This window comes from Excalfactoria chinensis, chromosome 1 (genome assembly GCF_039878825.1).
Source record: "Excalfactoria chinensis isolate bCotChi1 chromosome 1, bCotChi1.hap2, whole genome shotgun sequence".
Classification (NCBI taxonomy): Eukaryota; Metazoa; Chordata; class Aves; order Galliformes; family Phasianidae; genus Excalfactoria; species Excalfactoria chinensis.
The window spans coordinates 80328541-80350842 of NC_092825.1; the positions used below are offsets into that span (position 1 = coordinate 80328541).

A 22302-nucleotide genomic window follows, 5' to 3' on the forward strand; every position below is an offset into this window, starting at 1 on the left:
CTGCGGTATGAACCTCTGCCTCTGCTGAATGGGAGACAAAGGAGAGCACATAGATTCCTTTCAGCCCATCTTCCATTACGTGCTGCGGGATGTCTCAGTGACTGTTGCATGCTGCGAAGTGATTTAAAATGGGCTTGTGTCCAATAGCCTTCATTGACTGCTTTCATTGAGGTGTTGCTAAAAAGGTATCAATGGAAGAAAAGCATAAAACGTAGTAAACTTGCATTGGGGAATGCTTCGTAGTGTCCTGCATGTTTCTATGCAGAAAAAAGCCTCAGCAAGCACTGAGCATTGACTTGGCCGTCTGTCTATTCTCAACATCTTGACTAGCAACAGCAATCTTAAAGCAATCGGTGCGTGCCATATAAACAGTTCATTGTGCAGCTGTGTGGCTGGGGAGGACTTCTCCTGAGGTGCCCTTCCTGCCATGGCAGTGCAGTGGGTGCAGAAACCACTGGTTGGGAAAAGAGCATCTGCCTCACAGAACTGCTGGGGGATGCGGAGAATGCTTTTGAGTGCTTGCTGCCCCTCAAACAAGCTTTCGTGGTTGCCTTGGGCAACTAATTCAGTGCAAGACCAGCTACTCCAAGTCTCCCCAGAAGCGCAATTTTGCTTTCTTGTTGAAATACATGAAAGATGTAATATCTGTTCCTCACGCAGCAGCAAAGCCCTCTATAACCATCCTCTGATCTCACACTAGGCATTCAAGAGCTAGGTGAGGAACAGCCGGAATTGCAATGCCCTGAGCCCTCTCGGCTGTTCTCTCGCTTTCTTAAAGCTGGAATCGTGTTTATAAGCACAGACTGGAGACACCAGTTTATTCTTTTCTGTTTGCAACGGCGAAACTCATGTCTCCACCGACTTTTGCCTCAAAAGCGAATCGCTCTCGGTGAGATCGCAAAGGAGAACCGAAGAGGCACAAAGAGGGGCGCCTAAGCTAAGTGCGGAGCCATCTCCCGTGGGGCGAACGTCCCGCCCCGCCTCTCAGGAGCCCTCCCGACGCCGGGGCTCCCGCGTACCGGGGGCGGGCCGCGGGGGCGGCAGGAAGCGGGGCAGCCCCTCAGCCGCCGGGGGCCGCGGCGCGCACCCGGAAGCGCTTGGGCCGCTGGCAGGGGGCGCCTGGCGGCGGTTGGGGGCGTGCGTTCGGTCCGTCGGCGGCCGCGGGGCTCAGGGCAGAGAAGCGGCCCGGGCCGGCCCGGCCGCCCCGCAGCCCGCGATGCGCTCTGACCGCCGGCCACGCCGCGGGGCATGGTGAGCCCGGGGCGGCCGCTCCCCGCGGGGACCCGGCAGGCGGCCTCGCTACTCCGCCTCGGCCTTCTCCTCCTGCCGCCGCTGCTGCGGGGCTCAGAGGCGCAGAAAGGTGAGTGAGCGAGCGAGCGGGCGGGCGGGCTAGCGGCAGAAACCGGCCCTGCGTGGCTGCGCGGTGGGGAGCGGGCTCCCACCTGTGCTCCGCCACCGGCCCGTGGCCCCACGTCGTAAAGAAGAGCCCCTTCGCGGGGACAGAGTCCCATTCCTTCCTCCCTCTCCCGACGCGCTGGGGCCGGCCGAGGCTGCAGGCCTTCCCCGGGCGGGAGGAGCGCGGGGCGGCGGGCACGGCTGCGCCTCAGCTCCGCGGGGGAGTGGAGTGGTGTGAGCCGAGGGGCAGAGCGCGGGGACGCCGTGCTGGCTGCGGAGATAAACCGAGCGCTGCCCAGAACGTGCGGGAGCGGATCTAGGGGCAGAAGTGCGGAATCTGTGGTTAGGGTGCGTTGGTCGCTGTGGTTTGATGCGGGGTGTTTTTTTTTTGTTTGTTTGTTTTTTTGTTTGTTTGTTTGTTTGTTTGTTTTTTTGGGTTTTTGTTGTTGTTGGTTTTTGGTGTTTAGTTTTTTTTGTTTGTTTGTTTTGGTTTAGAGAAGTCGGTGAGGTTTGTCCTTGAGTGGAATTAATGATCAGGCCTCGACGGCTTGAAAATTACAGGGTGAGATGCGGTCACTCTGTGGCAGCAGATCAGAGGATGCCACAGGAAGTGTCACTTTGATCACAGCCTCGGGCGAGAGCGGTGGGAGTGAGTGTTTTGACAGCAGCTTGAAGCTCTCCCTTCTGCGAATACAGGGCTTGAGAAATGCAGTGTTCAGCTCCCCTTGCTTTGGCACTGCTCTGGCTTCGGGTTGGGAACCCAGCTCACTCACTTCAAGTAATTTTCTGCACGTGTGAAGGAGAGGTGGAAATGTAGAGGTGGAAATGTATCTGAATGCCACAAACGCTGTAGTTAAATGCACAAAGGCAATCAGAAAATACATGCAGTCTACTGATAAGCACGCATCTTAACTAATTTCTTGTGTGGAAAAAGACTGGCAAGGTGTAATAAACTACTCTGTTGTCTTATCTTGTTATCTTATTTCCACCTATACACATATGAAGCTGACACCAGCAAGCGTTTGGCGTGCTTTTGTTGTTAACAGAGGAGGAGAAGACCCATTTGTTTTATGAGAAGAAATAGGGCAGTTGGAGCATTCTGTCTTTTGAAGGCTGTTTCTGATGAGTCCGGCAGCAGCGAGGTGTTGGATCATGCTGTTGAAGCATCGCACTTCTGGACGTGTGCTCCAAATGCTTGTGCTGACCTGACACTTGTCTGACCTTTTGGTGAGCAGACTGTGTTTGTTATTCTAGGAGAAAACTGAAATAACCAGGGGGAAAGGAAAGAGGTGTAGTTTTCCTTCAGCTCAAGGAGCTGAATCAGCTCAGTTGAGTGGTCAGCTGTGTGTGAAAGGGTTGGCACCACATAGCAAGAAGTGCAAGCACATGGACATTGGATTTCCAGGTGTGCTGTTCATGTTGTTGTTCCTTTGGTACTCTGAGAAACTGCTGATGGACTCACATACAGAATTTCACTTTAAAGGGTCCGTCTGCTTAATGCTTGCAGTTTGCTCAGAAGATTCGTTTCAAAGAGGGAGGGAAAGCTGCTCATTGACAAGCTTCGTTTTATTTGGTAACCAAAGGTTCAGATCTCTTGCGCTGTTGCATACAGTGGTCTTTATAGTGAGAAAATGTTGGAAATTCAGAGAAAACTCTGCTTGTGAGTGACTGTTTCCTCATGTATTTTCATTTATCCTGCTGCAGGCTGGGGAGCCTGTGTCTTCAGTATTGATGTAGTTCTAATTTGGTTAAAGAGTAGACAGAGAAATGAAACTGTCGCCTTTTTCAAGAAGGATCTGCACAGAACTAAATGAGTGCCTGAAATATGTGCATTGAATTGTAAGGGAGTATTTTGATTACCAGGAAAAAAGCACCCAAGGCTTAGGAAATTCCACAGTTCAAGTTGCCTTTAATCTCTTAGAAGAAATACAGTGAGTTCCTACATGTTACATAGGAGCCCGGGCTGGCTCAGTGCATTAGGGAGGCTGAACCTCTCAGCAAGCAGCTATTTGTTTTCTTTCTTGCTGTTCAGCAGCTCTAAGCCTCGCATGCTGCAAGGTATGTGGATCCTGTTCTGAAGATGGAATGTTTCCATCTTCCTACCAGCTTTCCTCTCTAGTAGCAAGTGATTAAAAAATAGCTGTGTGTCTTTGGTCAGCGTGAAGCTTATTTTTCCTTCCCTTTGAGTGAGGAGGTCAGAACTAAGGTGGAAGAAATGCAGGTGGTATTGCAGTGAGCAGACATTTTGCTTAGTAGCCCACCGTGCCGTGGGTTTAAAGTGTGGTCTGTCATGTTGAAAATCATCTTGTGTACGTGTCTCAGCGTTCTTTGGGACAGGGTGCTGAGCAGTGGCTCACTGTCTTGGAAAAGAAGGGCATTTTGCATGAGGTCAGTGGAAGCATTGTGAAAAGCTCAAGAGAAAAGTATATAATGTGATTGAAACAGTCCTGTGCATCAGGAACAGGAGGCTGCTGTGATTGTGCTGGTGTGATTTTGAAAACGCTGTGGTGACTCGAGCTCTTGCTTGCTAGGAAATGGATAATAGAAAGGAACACAAAGCATTTTAGTTGTTTTTCATATAATTAAGTAGCTGAGGGAAAGCAGGCCAGCCCCGTAGAGGCTTCCTGCTCTTTGCGGATTGCATTTAGAGAAGCAGCGCTCCTAACAGATGTCCAACTAGTGCCGTAAATCCTGTGTGACACGTTTATTAGTTAACTTTTTTGAGGGTGTAGAGACGTGTTGTAAAACAGCTTAGAGAGAAATGGTTGCTTGCTTGTCTTGCACCCAAACTGAAGGTAAGTGATGTCAGTTATTCTGAAGGCACAAAGATTGTAGGGAACAAGAACTTTATCACGTTTGGTAATCATCTGATGGGTTTCCTAGTGAATACGGATTGGCATATAAGGCCTTAAGTATCAAATAAACTTTCAGTGCTGAAGTTGATACCCAAGTGATTTGAAGCAGATTTGTTTACCACTTCCTCTTTAAAAGATTAGTCTTTGCAGTGCTTGTTTTTGAATGTGATTGCCATGTTTTGCCAATCGAAGAGAATGTTATTGCATAATCAAGCCTCCTACAAGAATGTGATTCATCATCGTAGCTTAAAAAACATTTGCTACAGCACAGCAGAAAAAATAAATCCCTTTTGAATGTATAGTGCTGAGTTGTTGTGATCTGAAACATTGGGAGAAAGAGTTAATGACTGTGTGCATTGAGCCTAGTGAGAGTTATCCACAGCCTCCTGTCTTGCAATGGAGTATCAGGGTTCCTGGATCCACTGTCTGTTCTCTGGAGCTCCTTCATCTACCCTCCCCTTCTCTGCAGTGCCCCTGCCTCACCTTTGGTCCACCAGCTAGCAAGGCAGCCAGCAGCTGTGGCTTTTACTGTGGTCAGTGTGGACTTGGAAATAGATGTCCATCCCTTTTGGGGACTAGGAAAACCTTCCAGCTGAAAGGGCGTAATAACGCACCCCAGGTTTTTGTAAAGAGCTCCTGGCATGTCAGTGTGAAGTGCTACCAGGTGACTATCTGCTGTGTGACAATTGTCCTGTGCTACCTTTCTTAGCAGTGCCATTTTCTCCTCTTGCTGTATTCTGCTGGGTAGTGTCTCTTCGCTCTTCATGTCCATAGTCCTTGGCTGGACTCATTTGGGAAGAAAAGGATCACAGCCAAACCCCGAGGAATTATTTTGATTAAAAAGACACCCCCTCCAAGCTCGTTGGATGAAAGATTTATCACCTGCCAAATAAACATTAGAGTAGGTCTTTTATGATGAGGAGAGCAGTGCTCTGTTGAACTATTCACTGTTTGCTAATGTTACAGTTTCACTTAAGAATGCAGCATTGTGCAGATGTTACTGTGCAGAATGCTGACTCTTGAGGATTCAGGATTGGTGCCATGTAGGCAGGAGTGCTGAAGCACATCCCCTCTGTCCTCGTGACAAGGCATACAGAAGAGGTTTTCAAGACTGAGGCGTGAAGTTCTGCCAGACCTAGCTGCTGTGGCTGCTGCCTTGAGTTTTCTGATGTTCTCTTTTGCTTCCCAGCATTGCAGCGTGGACGTTAGGGAGAGGGAGTGCCCTACAGCATTGTGCGGAGGAATGCTCTTGGTAAACAGGAGAGGAGTAAGCTGCTATTGAAAGTACGAACCTAAAGATGGTGATTACTCCTTCACATTTGAAAACAAGAATATCAACAAAACAATTTTTCCTCCTCCGATTGCTGAGCCTTGTTTGAAGTGGTTAAGTGGATGTGGTAGGCAGAAGGTACATAGGTACATACATGTGCTGTGCAGAGCCATGCTGTCTGGGAGGTTGCCATGCAGTGCTGATTCTGTTCAGCACAGCTGATGTCCGGGAGCCTGCTGAGGTACTGCTCCTCCTCAAAGTATGCTGGCAGCACCATTTTGTGTCCAAGCTCTTAGGCTTCTCGTACTCCATCCCAGAACCTATTGCATGTTGCTTTGGATTCAAGCAGCACAGTGCACATAGTGTGTGTACAGGACTTAAAGAGTATGTGAGTTAGTGTTAACACATTAATGTAAATGTCTATTCGTTCAGAAGTCTATGGGCTGTTATATTGGGCATCTTAAGCCAGTGTCCCTCTGACAGAGTAGTACATCTTCATGAGCTATGTTTGTGCTACTGAAAGGAGATGGAGTTTGAGATAGGGTGAAATATTTTCTTATGTTACTTGCATAAGAGAAGAACAAATTGTTTCCTTTTCTGTGGTTTTCCCACATGCTTTTTGCTCTGAGAAGTGAAGTGTGAGGTTTATAATCTGATTGCTGCTTTCCTGTAACAACTAGTCATCAACTAGGGAAGTGTTGCCTAGCATGAATCAGCTTAACTCAGGTAATCATCAGTACAGATGTGATTCTTGTTGTAACTGCTGCTCACCTTACTGACAAACGTTTCTCTGTTGGTAGCTTTTCTATATTTTAAAAGGTTTTTGAATAAGCTGTTGCCTGTCATCCCCATCCTTGCAACTGTGTGCTTCCCAGTGGGGAAGCGCTTAGTCAGTATTACCAAGAATTGGTTCTGTAGTCGAAGGCTTTTTCTCTCCTCCTGCATTACCTAATGATGAGCTTCTTTTAGATTAATTTATTCAATCAATTATTATTATTATTTTTTAACATTGGTATAGTTGAAACCACTGTGCAAAGCATAGGCTGTAGAGTTGTTACTGAGCTGACATTATGGGGATGGACAGGTAGCAGTAGTATTAACTTAAAAGGCCACATAGTGACTAGCATAAAATTGGGTCTGCAAAATTGTCAGCTCAGGCTTTTACAGAGTAATGGGTTACTGGCTGTGAAGCCTGGTCTTTAATGGGATGGCTTTGAGAAACCAGATTTTTGGTATCTTCATGCTTTTCTTTATGGCTGTTAAACTCTTCAAAAATCAGTTTAAGGCAGACTTAGTTCATACCTCATCTAGCTACTTGTGTTTCACTTAGTTCAGCAAGTAGATCTTGGAATTATGGGAGTTTCTGGCAGGTGGATGCTTGCTGCCATTTCATACAAAATCTCTACTTCTCTAATTGTTCGTTCTTTTTGAGATAGACAGATTATTTTTCTCAATGCAGAGACTGGAATTCAGGTGACCACAAGCTTTCATTCAGTAAGGCCAGCAAACAGGTGATGTGTGCTGAAACTCAGTCACTGGTTATCCTTAGACTTGGGTGACACCAGTTGCATCCTGAAAATCAAGCATGGGCCATACATAGCAACTTACACTCTTAAATATTTACTTATGCATTTGCACTGCAGCTATGATTTTAGTGGATGCAAAACTATTGTAATACGGTCACAAAAAAAGTGCATGAAATATCATAGAGTGTGCGAGCCTTTCGAGCCTTTAGGAGTTCTTAACAGCTAAGGGTAATTGTTTTAACAAGGGAAATCCTTTTGAAGAAAAGGGGTTTGTTAAAAAAGGGCATGTCAGCAGGAGCTGATTATGTACTTGTCACATATGCTTCCTTTTCACTTTTACTGATGAGAAGAGTCTGCTTGAGCCTGTTTGCTGGTCTGTATGGTGCGTGATTTGAAATTTTCCCTCCTCCAACATTATTTTCTTAGAATTGTTGAGAACTGCTGCTCTTAACATCTCACTGAAAAGAATAAACTGTAGGTTTTTGATGAAATGAACTTTGTTAACATAAATTTCACATATCTTGTTTGTTTTGAAGGGTAGTGGAGTTAGGGAAGTTCCAGTTCTGTACCACTGCTATGATAGCACACATAGCTGTTGCATTAGTAAATGTTTTTGTGGAAGCTGAACAAAGTTTATGCACTTAGTTTTGTCATTCTTGGCAATTCTAGTACTGAATAACAGAGAATTCACCCACGTGTTGTAAAGTAGGTGTATTATTTAAGTTAGAAAACGGTTGTTTATCTTCTTTTGTCCGAGCACTTAAAGCATACTAGTCTCAGAAACAGTAAAGAATTATCCTTCTCAAGACACTTTTAAATCAAGTCTGAAAACTATCTGGAAAGTTACATTTTATGCAGCGTTCTGATTTCTCTCAGTTTAAAGTCCTACCAACCCAGGTGTATGTAGTTATGCCATACAAGAAATCCTGTTTAAAAGGGCCCTTCTGGTCCACAATGCTGTGGATCCACCTTTCTGTATAGTGACCTCTAATTTAGGCTCAGAGAGAGGGTTCAAGCCTGGTACTGTTGTTTCTTTTTGATGAGTTGTTTTCTTTTGAGAAGAACTTCGTGCTTTCTTTACGCTGGTTTGTCATGCATTGATAAGACTGTATTACAACATCAGTTTTGCTCATTGCTGGAAGGGACCTCCAGAAATCATCAAATCCAGTCCCCCTGCAAAGCAGGGCTCCTACACCAGGTTGCACAGATAGGTGTCTAGGCAGGAATATCTCCAGAGAGGGAGACTCCACAACCCCCCTGGGCAGCCTGTTCCAGTGCTCCATCACTTTTCACTGTTTTTGTTGTACATCCTATCTCTACACTGTTAGTTTTATATTGAAGTGGAACTAAAGTGGCGTATTAATTAGACTTGGGGTGTACAGCTGTTTGGATGTAAATATTTTTTTTATAGTCTAGCCCCACAGGCACGAGGCAGGAGTGTTCAAGAAGCATCTGGATAGGGAGCTAGGAGATGTGGTTTAGTGGTCTTCTGTAGGTATGGTAAGTGGAGGACGGTTGGACTAGATGATCTCGTAGGCCCTTTCCAGCCTTGTGATTCTATGATTCTGTGTCATCCCTCAGTATCTTGAATGAAATGGAGGCAAACTGGGGAAGCTGTAAAAACAGAAGATGACTTAAACTGCTCTGATTTCATTTGATTACTTCTCAGAGCTAGGAGAATTTGCCTCTGAAAGGATAGTTGACTGCGGTGATCCAGCATGTATGTGGAATACACTGAGCGCTTAGATTGCCAGCAAGGCCATAGTTGACAACTGTTGGGTTGTCAACAGGATTGTAGCCAGTTAAAGCTTTATCTGGTTAGCTAAACATTGCTCCAAGATGATGAGAATGTGGGAAAAACATCATACCGCAGGGATAGCAGGGAGACATTGGTACTGAGTATTTATTTTACAAATAGGTGAGTTCTGTGAAACTTTTAGGTCTGTTATCTGCTGATTGCTGTTGGTAAGTAGTGTACAGGTGTTAGAATGTGACTCAATATCACAAGGATGGAAAAAAGAGATAAAAGTAATGCTTAAAAGCTTGATTTTGCTCCAATATATGTGAAGAGGTCAGATAAAGCATGTTCATTACTGATATTTTCATGTACAAAGAGCTGTTTCCAAGCTCTTCAGTTGTGTAATAGAAGGAACCCTTTTCTTCCTGGTTTAAGTTGGCAGATACTTCTTCCTGGAGCTTCACACGTTACTGACTTCTTGCATGTTCTTGTTAAATGGTTGTTTTCTGATATATGTATATATGTGGACATACACTGTCATTTTCATGCTTAAAAAACAGTCACTTAAGTAAGTAGACTTACTGTCTTCTTTCTAATTAATCATCTTATTGTTTGATAGTACATCAATATGTACTATATGCTCTCTATAACTTCCTGAAGGGAGGTTGTGGTGAGCTGGGGGTTGGCCTTTTCTCTCGTGTAGACAGTGATAGAACTAGAGGGAATGGTTTCAAGCTGCGACAGGGGAGGTTCAGGCTGGACATTAGGAAGTATTTCTTCTCAGAAAGGGTAGTCAGGCATTGGAATGCACTGCCCAGGGAGGTGGTAGAGTCACCAACCATGGGAGTGTTCAAGAAACGTTTGGATGTTGCGTTGAGGAATACGGTTTAGCTGGGAAATGTTGGTAATGGTTGGACTAGATGATCTTCTAGGTCTTTTCCAACCTTGATAATTCTGTGATTCTGTGAATATCTATTTGATTGATTGTATTCGTAGACCATCACAGGAATGGAAATATCTTCTTTTTAGTGGAACATGTACAGCTCAAAATTAGGACTGAGTTACATTTTAGAACAAATCGTGTATTACGTTTAGTGATGCTCAGATGGAGTTGTTCATGACAGGGAGGCTAAACAATTCTCATTGTAATCTTGAAACTAACATTGAAAACGTGTATTATAAATCAAAGCAATGCTGGTATGTCACCTTCCAAGGCAGAAGGGGATGCTAGTGGTGAGATGTAGATTACTGTTGTTTCAGCAGTTGGAGTATGAACTTTAATGAGCATTGGAGGTTGGTATTTAAAGCCAGTGCTCTTGGTGCAGTTGCTGGGCACAAATAGTTCCAGCTTTTCCTGTGTGTTTTCTGGATGATCCCCTGTTCTTTGTTCAAGGATTCAAACCATCAGCTTACTCCCTGTCATCTTCTGTTGTTCTCTGGTAGCCAAACCGGTTTTCCCCTCCTTGTTCTAGCTCCCATCATTTCCACTGTGCTTGCTACCATGATTGTCAGACACCTGTTGACCCGTATGTGTGCCCATGCAAAGGGGCGAATAGGGTTGTAACCTGAGTGTAGTACAGCTTAGCAAGGATACAGTGAGCACCAGCAGGGCATGAGGTGTGAAGCTGCTGCTGTTTGAAGAGACCAAGGTGGTCCTGCAGCCATTGGCTTTTAGATTGTGTCACTGTGGACCTGCAGTGCAGGCTGTGTTCATGGTCTGATAATGAAAGAGAGAAAAAAGTGACTGTAGTATGATTTAGTATCTGTATTGCTAGTGTGAGTCTGGACTTTCCTACTTCTTTGTTGAACTATTGAAAACTTCTAAAATTCTGTTTGGACCAGACTGGATGAGGCATTTTGAATAACTTAGAAGTAATTTGGGGCTTTTTCTGACCTTGCCTACTGGTTATTGTGATCCAGTTTTGTGTGACCTTCTGTGTGTTCCTTTTCATTTCCTTGATCAGCTGTGTTTTGCTCTGTAACACTCAGAGCATTGAAGCACAACAGCGTTTATTTTTACAAGCGTGTTGGTGCAGATTGCTGAGTAAATGATATGTCTTGGGAAGCAGGAAAGCTGCATGTGCCAGACAAAAGACAACACACAACATGAACTGTCATTGTTATTCAGTATGGGCAGCAGATCCTGGAGGGCTTCTGCTGTATGTATCCTTGACCACAGAGCTCTGATGGAATCCTCTTGTAAATCACTTTTCACCATAGCTAGCCTGCCTTTATCAGCTGCTTTTGCTTTTGCTTCCTCCTAATATCTAACCTAAGTCTTAGTTTAAAACCATTCCCCCTTGTCCTATCCACCCTTGTAAACAGCCATTGCTCCTCCTGTTTATATGTTCCCTTCAAGTACTGGAAGGCCACAATGAGCTCTCCCTGGAGCCTTCTCTTCCCCAAGCTAAACAAACCCAGTTCCCTCAACCTTTCCTCATAGGGGTGGTGGTCCAGCCCTCTGATCATGTTAATGGCCCTCCTCTGGACCTGTTCCAAGAGCTCCACGTCCTTCCTGTACTGGGGGCCACAGGCCTGGATGCAGTACTGCAGATGGGGCCTCACAAGAGCTGAGTAGAGGGGGACAGTCACCTCCCTCTCCTTGCTGGCTTCTGCTTTTTTAATGCAGCCCAGAACACAGTTGGCATTCTGAGCTGCAAGCACACAGTGCTGGCTCACATCTAGTTTCTCATCCACCAGGACCCCCAAGTCCTTCTCTGCAGGGCTGCTCTCAAGGAGATCATCCCCCAGTTCGTACAAATACATGGGTTCAGCCAATCCAAGTGCAGCACCCTGCACTTGGTCTTATTGAACCTCATTAGGTTTTCATGGGCCCACTTCTCCAGCCTGTCCAGGTCTCTCTGGATGGCCTACCTTCATTCCGGTGTACTGACTGCACCATTCAGCTTGGCATCATCTGCAAACTTGCTCAATGCACTCAGTGCCATCATTTCTGTCATTGTTGAAGAGCACCAGTCCCAAGACCAACCCTTGTGGGACACCGCTTGTGACCGGCCTCCGCCCTGGCACAGAACCATTGATCACAACCCTTTGGCTGCATCCAGCCAGTCGATTCTTAACCCATCAAACAGTTCATCCTTCAAATCCATACCTCTTCAATTTAGAGAGAAAGATGTGGTGTGGAACCATGTCAAGGGCTTTGCAGAAGTCCAGGTAGTTGACATCTGTAACCCTTCCTATGTCCACTGAAGCTGTTGCTCCATCATAGAAGGCCACCAGATTGGTCACGTATGATAAGTACATCAACTGAAGCTGAGACAATTGCAATTCAACCTGCCCTCCTTTACTTGCCCTATACTGACAGTTGTACAGTAACTGCCTCATAGAAATGAGGTGGTCCAAAGCAAGTCTGGCATGGAGATGAGAAGGGCACTGGTGCATCTTCAACCAGCTCCATTCCTCATGCCCATGCACCAACCTTATGAGTGGCCTTCCCATGGGGGGGGGATGGCTTACCTGTTTCTGGTTGGGATGTGGGGGAGCTCAAGATGCCACCGCAAACTGGCAGGGCTAACCAAGAAGCAATTGCTGATGTTTCTCTATCCTCATGCTGAGCCATCCTTCTGTCAGAGAAGGCAGCTTCTGTCAGAGAAGGCACCGCTGCGTTTGCACCATAAATTAAATTGAGTTAGGTTAAAACTAACAACTCTTTCCTAGTCTAGTTCGGTTTCCTAGTCCCTAGTCTGGTTTACAACATAGCTGCGGAAGTGTTTACCTCCTGAACCAGAAAGGGTGTGAGAACAAGTGGCCCAGAGCATTGGACAGACAAGGCTCGCTTTTGTTCACAGCTGCACCAATTTAAGTGCCTTCAAGTGTGGCTGAGCGATAGCTACGTTGCAGAGGTGTGGGGCGTTTTATGTTGTAAAACATCTGTAGTGCTCCAACAGTATGTTACTGAGGCAGATCAGTGTCATAAAGATGAAAGTGGGCTGTGTACTTGTTGGCTTGTTAAGAAAATTAATTCTGACAGAGGAGCAGATTCCCTCCTGAAGAACAGACTTCTGTGGGTTGTGGTGGAAACAGGTATTTAAAAATACCTTAAAAAGCTATTCAGAATTTGAGGCACTTAATTCTTTAGCGTTCCTTGTCTGCACTGAGGAAGGCAAAAAGTAGATGCTATGTCAACGCTGCTGCTAATGAGCAGGGAAATGTGGTGCACAGGAGCTAAACTGAAGAGATGAGCACACTGAAGGCTGAAGTAGGGAGAGTTGCATATTTGGAGCTAATCCAATCATAGAATGGTTTGGGTTGGAAGGGCCTTTTAAGATCACCTAGTTCTAACCCCCTGCTATAGGCAGGAATACCTCCCACTAGGCCAGGTTACTCAAAGCCCCATCCTGCCTGGCCTTGAATGCTTGCAGGGAGGGAGCATCCACAGCCTCTCTGGGCAACCTGTTCCAGTGCATCACCATCCTCACAGTAAAGACTTTCTTCCTAATAGCTAGTCTAAGTGCCCTCTTCCAGTTTAAAACTGCTTCCCCTTGCCTTGTCTTCTGTACAAGTGGCTGTGCCATGCGCTAAAAATTGAGATTGGTGTTTTGATCAGTTAAGCTTTAATCGTAAACTGTCCAATGTCTTTATTTTATCCTTCCCTCTTCCCCAAGGAGTGGGAAAGCATTCCCAAGGTCATAAGATTCATTTTTAACATGTTTTGATAATGAGAAACAAGATTAGCGGTTGTTAGCAGCAGCCGATCTCAGGGGAAAGAAATTCTGAATAATTATTTTCATAGTTGTTGAAGTCATTTAATCTCTTTAGTGGATATTAATAGAGTACTTAGCACCCACTTCTGCATGTGTGATAATCCTCTCGTTTTATTAAATGTTACATTTTCTCCTTATCAAATGTGCTCTGGTATGCTTATGTTGGTTGAAATTCTCTGTTTTGTTGATATAAAGAACTTGGATATGAGAAATTATGTTAAATCAGCTGCATGATTGCATCAGACATCAGCGTGCATAGCCCAGGGGTCATCTGTAATCCATCAGGGTAATTCATTCAGACTGCATTTGGAGGCACCTCTGGAAGAGACGAATGGTTCTGCTGACGACATCAGTCTGCTTTCCTCTACCAGCTCAAGAAGAGGCGCCTGTGTTTCTGACTCTGCTCAGCAAAGAACTGAGGTTATTTGTGTTTGCCGTGAACCTGCTCCTTGGGGCACACAGAATCGATGCACATGTGCTGACCTTCCAGCAAGTGTCAGGTGGAATGCATGTGCACAAGTGATGTGGTGAGGAGCTTGCTTAGTTCTGTGAATACACTGTGTCTGTTTTGTGATGGACAGGGCTGAAAGAAAGGACTCATTCAGCTGTGTACTGCAAACTAATGACAGAATTTGTCATCTCATGCAAGAGTAATTGATTTAGGACTTGACATCTGTCTCATGTGTGCTCAAATGTTCCACACACACACACACACACACACAAGTTAACAGAAGCAAAAGATTCTGTGGTACTTAATTAATGCCTTTTACGTAAATTAACTATCTAATGCTACTGTACGTGTGGCTGTATTGCAGACAATTGTGCTTTCTGTTATTCTTGGAGAAATTGCTGAGTGTTGCCAGTTCGTTCCTTGACAAAAGATGTATGGTGTCTCTGGGGATGATCAGTGCTGTTTATACAACTGCAGTAGAAGCAACGAAGCACCAATTGTATAGAGGAGCTCAAGAACTACCCTTTTAGAACTAGTAAAATAAGGAGAGGCTTTGTTGTTTCACTGTTTCACTGGGAGTTAATATATAGAGATTTTCATATAGCTCCTGAATGATGAATCTGCCCTTGGTGTACTGTATATCGCATGCCAGACATGCACTGATAATCTTTAACTTCTCAGGCACAAAGTGTGTGGCAGTCCTGCTCTCGCTTACCAAAGTGAAACACGTACCAGGTCTAAAATACCCAGCTGACACTTCTGACAGATGTGTCTTTGAAAGATAATTCTCAATGTTGTTTAAAACTTGCAGTGTTTCAGCTGCACTCAGATTGCTACCGTGATTTCTTGTTTGAAAGGTGACTTCATTAGGATAGCTCAGTAATATTCTCAGTCGACATCGTGCCTTTAGAAAGAAACCAGGATTAAAGGATACATAACATCTAGTGTTTCAGCTACCTCTTGAACAACTGTGTACTCATGTTAAAATAATAGCAGTTTAGGAAAGTAAAATACAGATGTGTTGTTTGTTTGCTTTCTTAAAGGGAAATGTAAATGAAGTAGAATGTAATTTATCAACTACCCAAATGGGAGTAGTGTTTGTCGTGAGGTGGAACAAAGTGCTTTATAACACCCTGCTAAAGTTAGACTTGAGAAAAACGTGGCTAAGTAACAGCCCTACAGATAGAACTTTAGGTTTTACTGAAGCGGATAGTCCATTTACCTTTTCAAAAAGGTAAACCCACGACAGAAGATGCATCATTCCAATTCAAGACTGCTGGCAAGAAAGCTTCCATCTGTTTGTAATTCTGTATGTAACCACAGCACTTTAGATTTTGGATCATACAGCTATCTCTTCAAGTGCTCTGATTATGAAAAAAAAACACACCATTTTGTCACTGAGAATTTTGTGCTTTTGGGAGCAGATTAATCAGAGTTAAGTTCAACTGAATTGTTTTTTTTCCCCCATGCTGCTTCAGTGCATGGCTCCTGCCATTCTGTTCAGGCTGGCATGAAATCCTTTTATGCAAAGGATTCTTAAATTTATTTAAGAATCTTCACTATCTGCATATTTTTTGTCCCTGAAACGTGGCTTACGTTTTTAGGTTTAGGAAGGAAGTGGAAATCATAGAAAAATAGAATGGCCTGGGTTGAAAAGGTCCACAGTGATCACGTAGTTCCAACCCTCCTGCTATATGCAGGGTCACCAACCAGCAGCCCAGGCTGCCCAGAGCCACATCCAGCCTGGCCTTGAATGCCTCCAGGGATGGGGCATCCACAGCCTCCTTGGGCAACCTGTTCCAGTGCGTCACCACCCTCTGAGTGAAAAACTTCCTCCCGGTATCTAACCTGAACCTCTCCTGTCTCAGTTTAAAACCATTCCCCCTTGTCCTATCACTGTTCACCCTTGTAAACAGCCATTCCCCCTCCTGTTTATAAGCTCCCTTCAAGTACTGGAAAGACACAATGAGGTCTCCCTGGAGCCTTCTCTTCTCCAAACTAAACAAGCCTGCTTCCTTCAATGTTTCCTCATAGGAGAGGAAATGTGTAAAAAGAATCAGTTTCTGCCTGTCACTTTTATCTACTAAGCAACTCAAAGGATGTTGATTGCTGCTATGACAGTTCTGTTGGCCCATGCTGTTAGTGCCTGATGGTTATGATATGGCAGTAGAGGTGGAACCTTCTTGCCGATATTCCCTGTTTGCTGTGCGGCAGATGGCAGCAGAGGGGCACTCTAATAAAATGGTATCTGATGTGGAAGTGTGTGTGAAGCAAACTGAATTCCTTCAAGAATTAATTTAACAGCATTAAGCTTGTTTTACAGTAGGAAACAATGCAGTAACTGCTGGATGATGTTCAGACTTTGCTGTAATTTTCAGTAGTGTTTGCTGTCCCTTGTCTTTCCCCTTCCGTTCTTTCTCATTGTGTTATGAATGTAGAATTCACGTGCTCTAGTTTTACTGATGGGTTTCTCCTTCCATTTTTAGAACCAGTTTTCTTCTGTATATAGGTGTTGTGGGAACATGAAATACCAAGGACATTTTCTGTACCATCAGGGCCATTTTTTACATCAAGGATAAACTTGTATCAGTTGAGGAAGTTGTAGAGCCTCTCTGATCACTAACAATGAGAAATTAAGCACTAGCCAACATAAATTCTGTTGTATTTTGACACGGTTGCTGCTCCATCTGTGTGTGACTTTGAGTGGTTTTGCAATGTGACCAGTAAGGTTAAAAAAAAAACAACCAAGCAATGACAACAAAATGTGTTTTGTAGCTAAGACAGTGGTTACTGAATCACTTAAAGGTGAACCTTTAAAGGTGAATGCAATATAGCTAACTCATTTTTATTCTTTTGTAGGCGATGGATGTGGACACACCGTTCTGGGTCCTGAAAGTGGAACTCTTGCTTCGATAAACTACCCACAGACCTCTCCCAATAGCACAGTCTGTGAATGGGAAATCCGTGTAAAGCCTGGGCAGCGAATTCAGCTCAAATTTGGTGATTTAGATATTGATGACTCAGATTCTTGTCATTCCAGTTATTTGAGAGTTCACAATGGGATTGGCTCTACCAGGACAGAGATAGGTAAGTTTTTTTCAGTATTGGGAAGCTGTTGTCTAGTATTGGACTTGGAAGATGGTTCTAGTACTTTAAGTAACTCTTAATTTCATCTTCCTAGCCTGCACTGTGCATAGGATAACCACAAATTTTATGGTATTTCAGTTATTCCTACAGCCCTTGAAAGCTGTTATACTTCAGTTGGTTAATGGACATTGATGAGATCTTGCCTGATATGTGCATACAACACTTTGTACAGTGTAGATATTGACACTTCGGAGAAGTGGTGAAAAGAAGGAGGTGTTTGTTATGTACAAGAATCTCAAAGAAGGCGAAGGGAGGAATTTAATAAATTCTTTAGTTAAAATTGTGCTTTTCCTGAGCTTCATGCCAAGAAAACTCTGCAAAACATAGTGGAGCGCTATCTGTACCTCACCAACTTTACCACCACCTCTGGTGATGTGCTTGTTTCACAGATGCTTACCACTGTTGCTCAGCCGACGAGGCTTCTGGAAGGCCACAGTATTCTTAATCATTTTGAAGTGGTCACATTTTGTTTACTGTAATATGAAATTGTATTATGAAAGTGGATGTATATGTCTGTCCTGTTCATAGATGCTAAAAATGCCCTGAAAACATGATGAATTTCCACGATAGCAGAGCATTTTGTATTTTGTTCATGCATGCTGACAGATGTCAAATGCAACGCAGATCCTTTGATACTTCGTGATCTTCAGACTCTTGAAGGAAACTCCATTATAATCATCCTTTTGTCTCAGACATTTCCCAGTAGCTTGCAGAGTGGCAAGAGACTCTGTGAGACTGTTGTAAGCAACGAAGAGGGAGCTGCAAAATTCTGAGCATTGTTTTTAGAAAGAAAAACAAAAGGCTAAGTGAAGTGTGTGTATGTATGTGTATGTGTATACATATATACATACATATATATATAATATGTATATATATATACACACATACCCATACAAATATATAATATATGTATATTGTATATACATATAATATATGTACATACATATAATATATGTATATATATATACACACACACATACACATACATACATGTTACCTGAAATGCCTGCCTTCTTGTACTGAAGTAGTTCTTTTTTGAGCTTTTCATCCTGGTGGTGTTAAAAGATGTCAGGCTGTAATAATTTACAATTTAAATATCTTCCATTTTCTGCTGGTACAGAATCTGTAGTTTACTTTGAACATTTTATGATTACATGATTGTAAAGCAGGTATTTTTCAGATAGCAGTGTGAAATTATTACCCACATCAAGGTATTTGGAGGATTTTAAGACCCTTGTGGTTACTGTTCATAAAACTCAAATAGATGATCATTTTTCTTTTACTAACACTGGTTGTTCTTGTGCAGATTCATTCTTTTACCTCCTTTATCCAGGGATTTATTTCACCAAGATTGCTTTAGTGCAACTAGTGTTGAGTCTTTTTATAAGGAAGCTAGGGGAATGTTAGCTTTGTTAACCCTCTTTTCCAACTGTTACCTAGTTAAGCATGTGTGAAAATAAGTACGTGCTTGGAGCTGCTGAGGCAGACTTGGTCTGAAATAGAAAGCATTGAAGTCCTTAAATGGCAAGGAACGTCCAGTTCTGATAAGTCTATTACTCACTTGTACAAGTGACTTAATGGGTTGGAGTAAATTTCTACTTCATTTGTTTGTCTTGCCTCTCAGCTGTTTCCAGCTGGTGTAGTAGCAAAGTATGTCGAGCAAATGTGTGTGGTGTTCTGCTCCTAGTAAATTAAATTGCGGAACAAACAGTGATCTTAACAGTGGCAGATACAGATGGTACTATTTCTTAAATGTTTGTATCTGAAGCAGCAAATAGTGAGATTAAACAGCCATGTCAGTTTGTTTGGAAGGAATTATAGGAATTATCTTCTGAATTTGTCCTTACATTTTTTCATTCAGCATTGCTGCTATGTTCTAATATTGAAACAGTTGCAATGCATAAAATCTGGAATTCAGCTATTTCACCTACTTTAACTCCAAATTGCTTTAAAAGTTGGCTGATTAGATTCCAAATTGAATCGTTACTGGGTTAGTTCATTGATAAACAGAGAAGGCTTCTTATGAAGCTCTTAAGCATTAGTTCTCACTCCAAGCCTTTTGAATATTTATTATTAAATCAAAAGAAGTTTTGAATCCTCAATGTTAAATTCATCTCTAGTTCAAGTAAGATCTGGAGGTGTTTTGTATTAGATTTCATTGCAATCCAGCTAATAGACATTCACGGACAAATATATTTATTTAATGTATTTGATGTAATGCCAGATCTGTTGGCGCAAAGAATGTAAGCTACTGTGCAGATTCGCCTCCTGCTGTAGCACTGCTGTTCAAAAGTGCTTTGGTTCCTTAAGGGTATGCAGATAGATGGGTAATTTTCTGTACACAGAATTGACAGTCATCACTGCAGTTGTGTTCTCTCCATTTCTAGCAAATACTTTGCTAAAGATCTGGAAGGAGGCCAAAGAAGAGCTAGGAAAATGATTTAGAGTCTCAAAAGTATGTCTTGCAATGAATCATAAGGTGCATCTATCTACAGTTTGTCATAGGCTGTATCTCCATGATACGAACAGCACCGGATAATTTAACCAAGGTATATTTATGTGTCCTGCTCCATGTGCTTGCCCAAATATGAGGTTAAGTGGTATCTTGAGGATAGTCTGACCTACTCGGATAGAAGTTTCATGCTTGTCATCATCATGAATTTAGTTAATAAATGAAACTAGATTGAGGGCAAAGTATAGGGTCTGTGTGGAGCCTTGGTAAAAGGGAACTTATTTTTTCACAACTTCTGCTGTTGGCCAGCTTAAATAGTAAGAATTGGAATGGGGTTATACCTATATAATTTTATACATTTCATTAAAGTATTATAAAATCTGTTTTGTGTTTTTGTCCCAAAATACCTACATTTGTCTGAACAAAGATATATCTGATGAATGATAGGAATTAGTGTTTCTAATTTTTACTAGTGTCTGAGAGTGCAGTTCACTTTTTAAAGGAATTTGGCACATGTTTTTGTATTTATTTTGATTGATATTAGTTAAGAACTGTTTCTGCTGGGCAGTGTTTTTGCTATTTTACAAGATGATAATGTCAATATCATGAAAACAAGAGAATGGTAAATTGAAATACACAGAGCCATCTGCTGTTGGTTTTTGTCCACACAGAGTCTTAAATAGGGTCGTGGTTGGCTTTTAATATTGATTGTTTAAGGGAGCCTATGGAGCAGAAGATTTTCTTAACTGGTCAGTAGTTTAATAAAGTTTCTAGTTAGTAGAATTGGAGAATTTTGTTTTGGTTTGACTCTCGTAGCCATTCATCCAGGTAATTTCAAGTCATTTGGCAGTAATTCTTAATAGGCAGATATTGTCAGTATCTGATGACTCCAGCTTCTCAGTTTATAACGTGGTTGGATGGCAAGAAAAGTACCCAGATGCAGAACAAGCCTAATCTGATTCGATGTTTTGGTTGGTTTGTTGTTGTTATTGTTTTGTCTTGCTCAGGTGGCTGCAGTACCTCTCTTAGGAGTTACAGGTGTGGCAAGTGGGCCAATTGCAAGCTTATATTAGTAGAACTCAGATATGCTTGTATGTTGATGCTGAATTGTGGAAAATCATGCCTGCTGTTGTCAAAAAAGTGAGAAATGCAGTTGACAAAAAGCATGAAATAATCAGCAAGGGAGAAACACTCCAGCAGGGGAGGGAAGAAAAGGGCTTTTTTCCACATTAGTTTCTGTACACGATTCTTGTTGCCCCATCTTTCTCATCTTAGAAGAACTGACTGGATGTGTGTGGCTGGAGGTGAATGGGATGTGGTTACATCTATGTACAAGTGTTAGAGATACCTCTGACTCTCATCTATTGGCAGTGTCTAAGTAAATGTGGTGCATATACTTTGGCATTTGCTTTGAGCGGACTCTGACCACATTCATTCCTATCAACTGCCTGTATTTGGTTTTGAATATACACCAGAAGCAATGTGAACTTATACTGGAAATGAAAGGTAATTGTTACTAAAGTTGGTTTGGGTCCATGAGTCTTTCCCCCTTTTTTTCCCTAGGAAAGTACTGTGGATTTGGCTTTCAAATGGATGGTTTAATAACTTCAAGAAGTAATGAAGTCACAGTGCAGTTCATGAGTGGAGTACACACTTCGGGGCGTGGATTTCTTGCAGCTTACTCCACCACTGACAAATCAGGTATTTGTAAGATTCCCAGAATTCTTCTGTGCTGGTAAAACTGGAGTTGTCTGGTAAAAATGCAGAACGGTTTTATTACCCACGTTCTCACAAACTGACACCTAAAAGTGATGACTTACAGTACAGTCCTCCTGATATTTCTGCATAGGGAATTAAACTGTTATTGTTTAAGTTAGTGTAGTTTAAAAAGGAGAAGAAGAAAAAAGTTATCAAAGCCTACCCTCAGTAAAGCAAGGATCACAGTTATCTGTTAAGAATAAAATAATTACCCCAGATAAAGGACAAAATGCATTTTTTCAGGCCACAACCAAATTGACAGATAACTTTGAAATGTTTTCTTATCTAACTGTATATATGCTGTGCGCACCCACCTCATGGAAAAACTTGAGTCATAATTTCCTTTACTTCCTCAACTCTGTAGTCTCTCTCTGACTGCTAAGTAGTTTTCAGCGTGGTTTTTTTTTTTTTTGGTCTTGTTTTGTTTCTCTTGCTGGTTTGCTTTTCTTTGTTTAGTTTTTCCCTGTGTTTTTATTCTTCTTTTTTTTCTCTAGCCTCAAAAAGAGGCTGCTGTGTTTTGCATCTGCTTCCGCTCACTGTGGAGGTGAGTGACATACATTGCCCAAAAGGAGACGAGAAGTACCAGGAACTGCTTTGCAAGGCGCAAAGCTCAGGAAGATGCTTTCTAGATGTACTTCTAAAAAGAGCAGATTTCATTTTAAAACTAGTTTATTTTGTGGATATTCTGATGCTTTTCTCTGTTTTGGATTGTTTGTGCTCACACATTACACGGACACATAAAATTGGAAAGAAGTCATGGTTGCCAGTAACATATCACTGTAATATTCTCTGCGCTGCCTGGGTTCAGTGTTGTTGAACTGTTACATGCTGAAAACACAGGCCTATTTATTTGGCTTATTCATGTAATTTTCTCTGTTTCAATTTCTTTTTGTGAAGAGAGTGCATGTTTATGTCTCCTGTGTAGATTTTCTGAAGCATAGCTACAAATTAAGATGCAAGAAAAACAAAAGCAAAAAAACAAACCC

General features: G+C 42.7%; 1 protein-coding gene across 1 annotated transcript in view; it reads left to right on the forward strand.

Moving 5' to 3' along the window:
• Positions 1-1111: 1111 nt before the first annotated feature.
• The window catches only part of DCBLD2 (discoidin, CUB and LCCL domain containing 2), a 39065-nt gene continuing 17874 nt past the window's right edge, over positions 1112-22302 (forward strand). Inside the window, exons 1-3 of the mRNA XM_072350212.1 lie at positions 1112-1360; positions 16819-17046; positions 21122-21259. Of these exons, the coding sequence (XP_072206313.1) occupies positions 1249-1360; positions 16819-17046; positions 21122-21259 (478 nt within the window). The 5' untranslated portion in view covers positions 1112-1248. The remainder of the gene's footprint in view (positions 1361-16818; positions 17047-21121; positions 21260-22302) is intronic.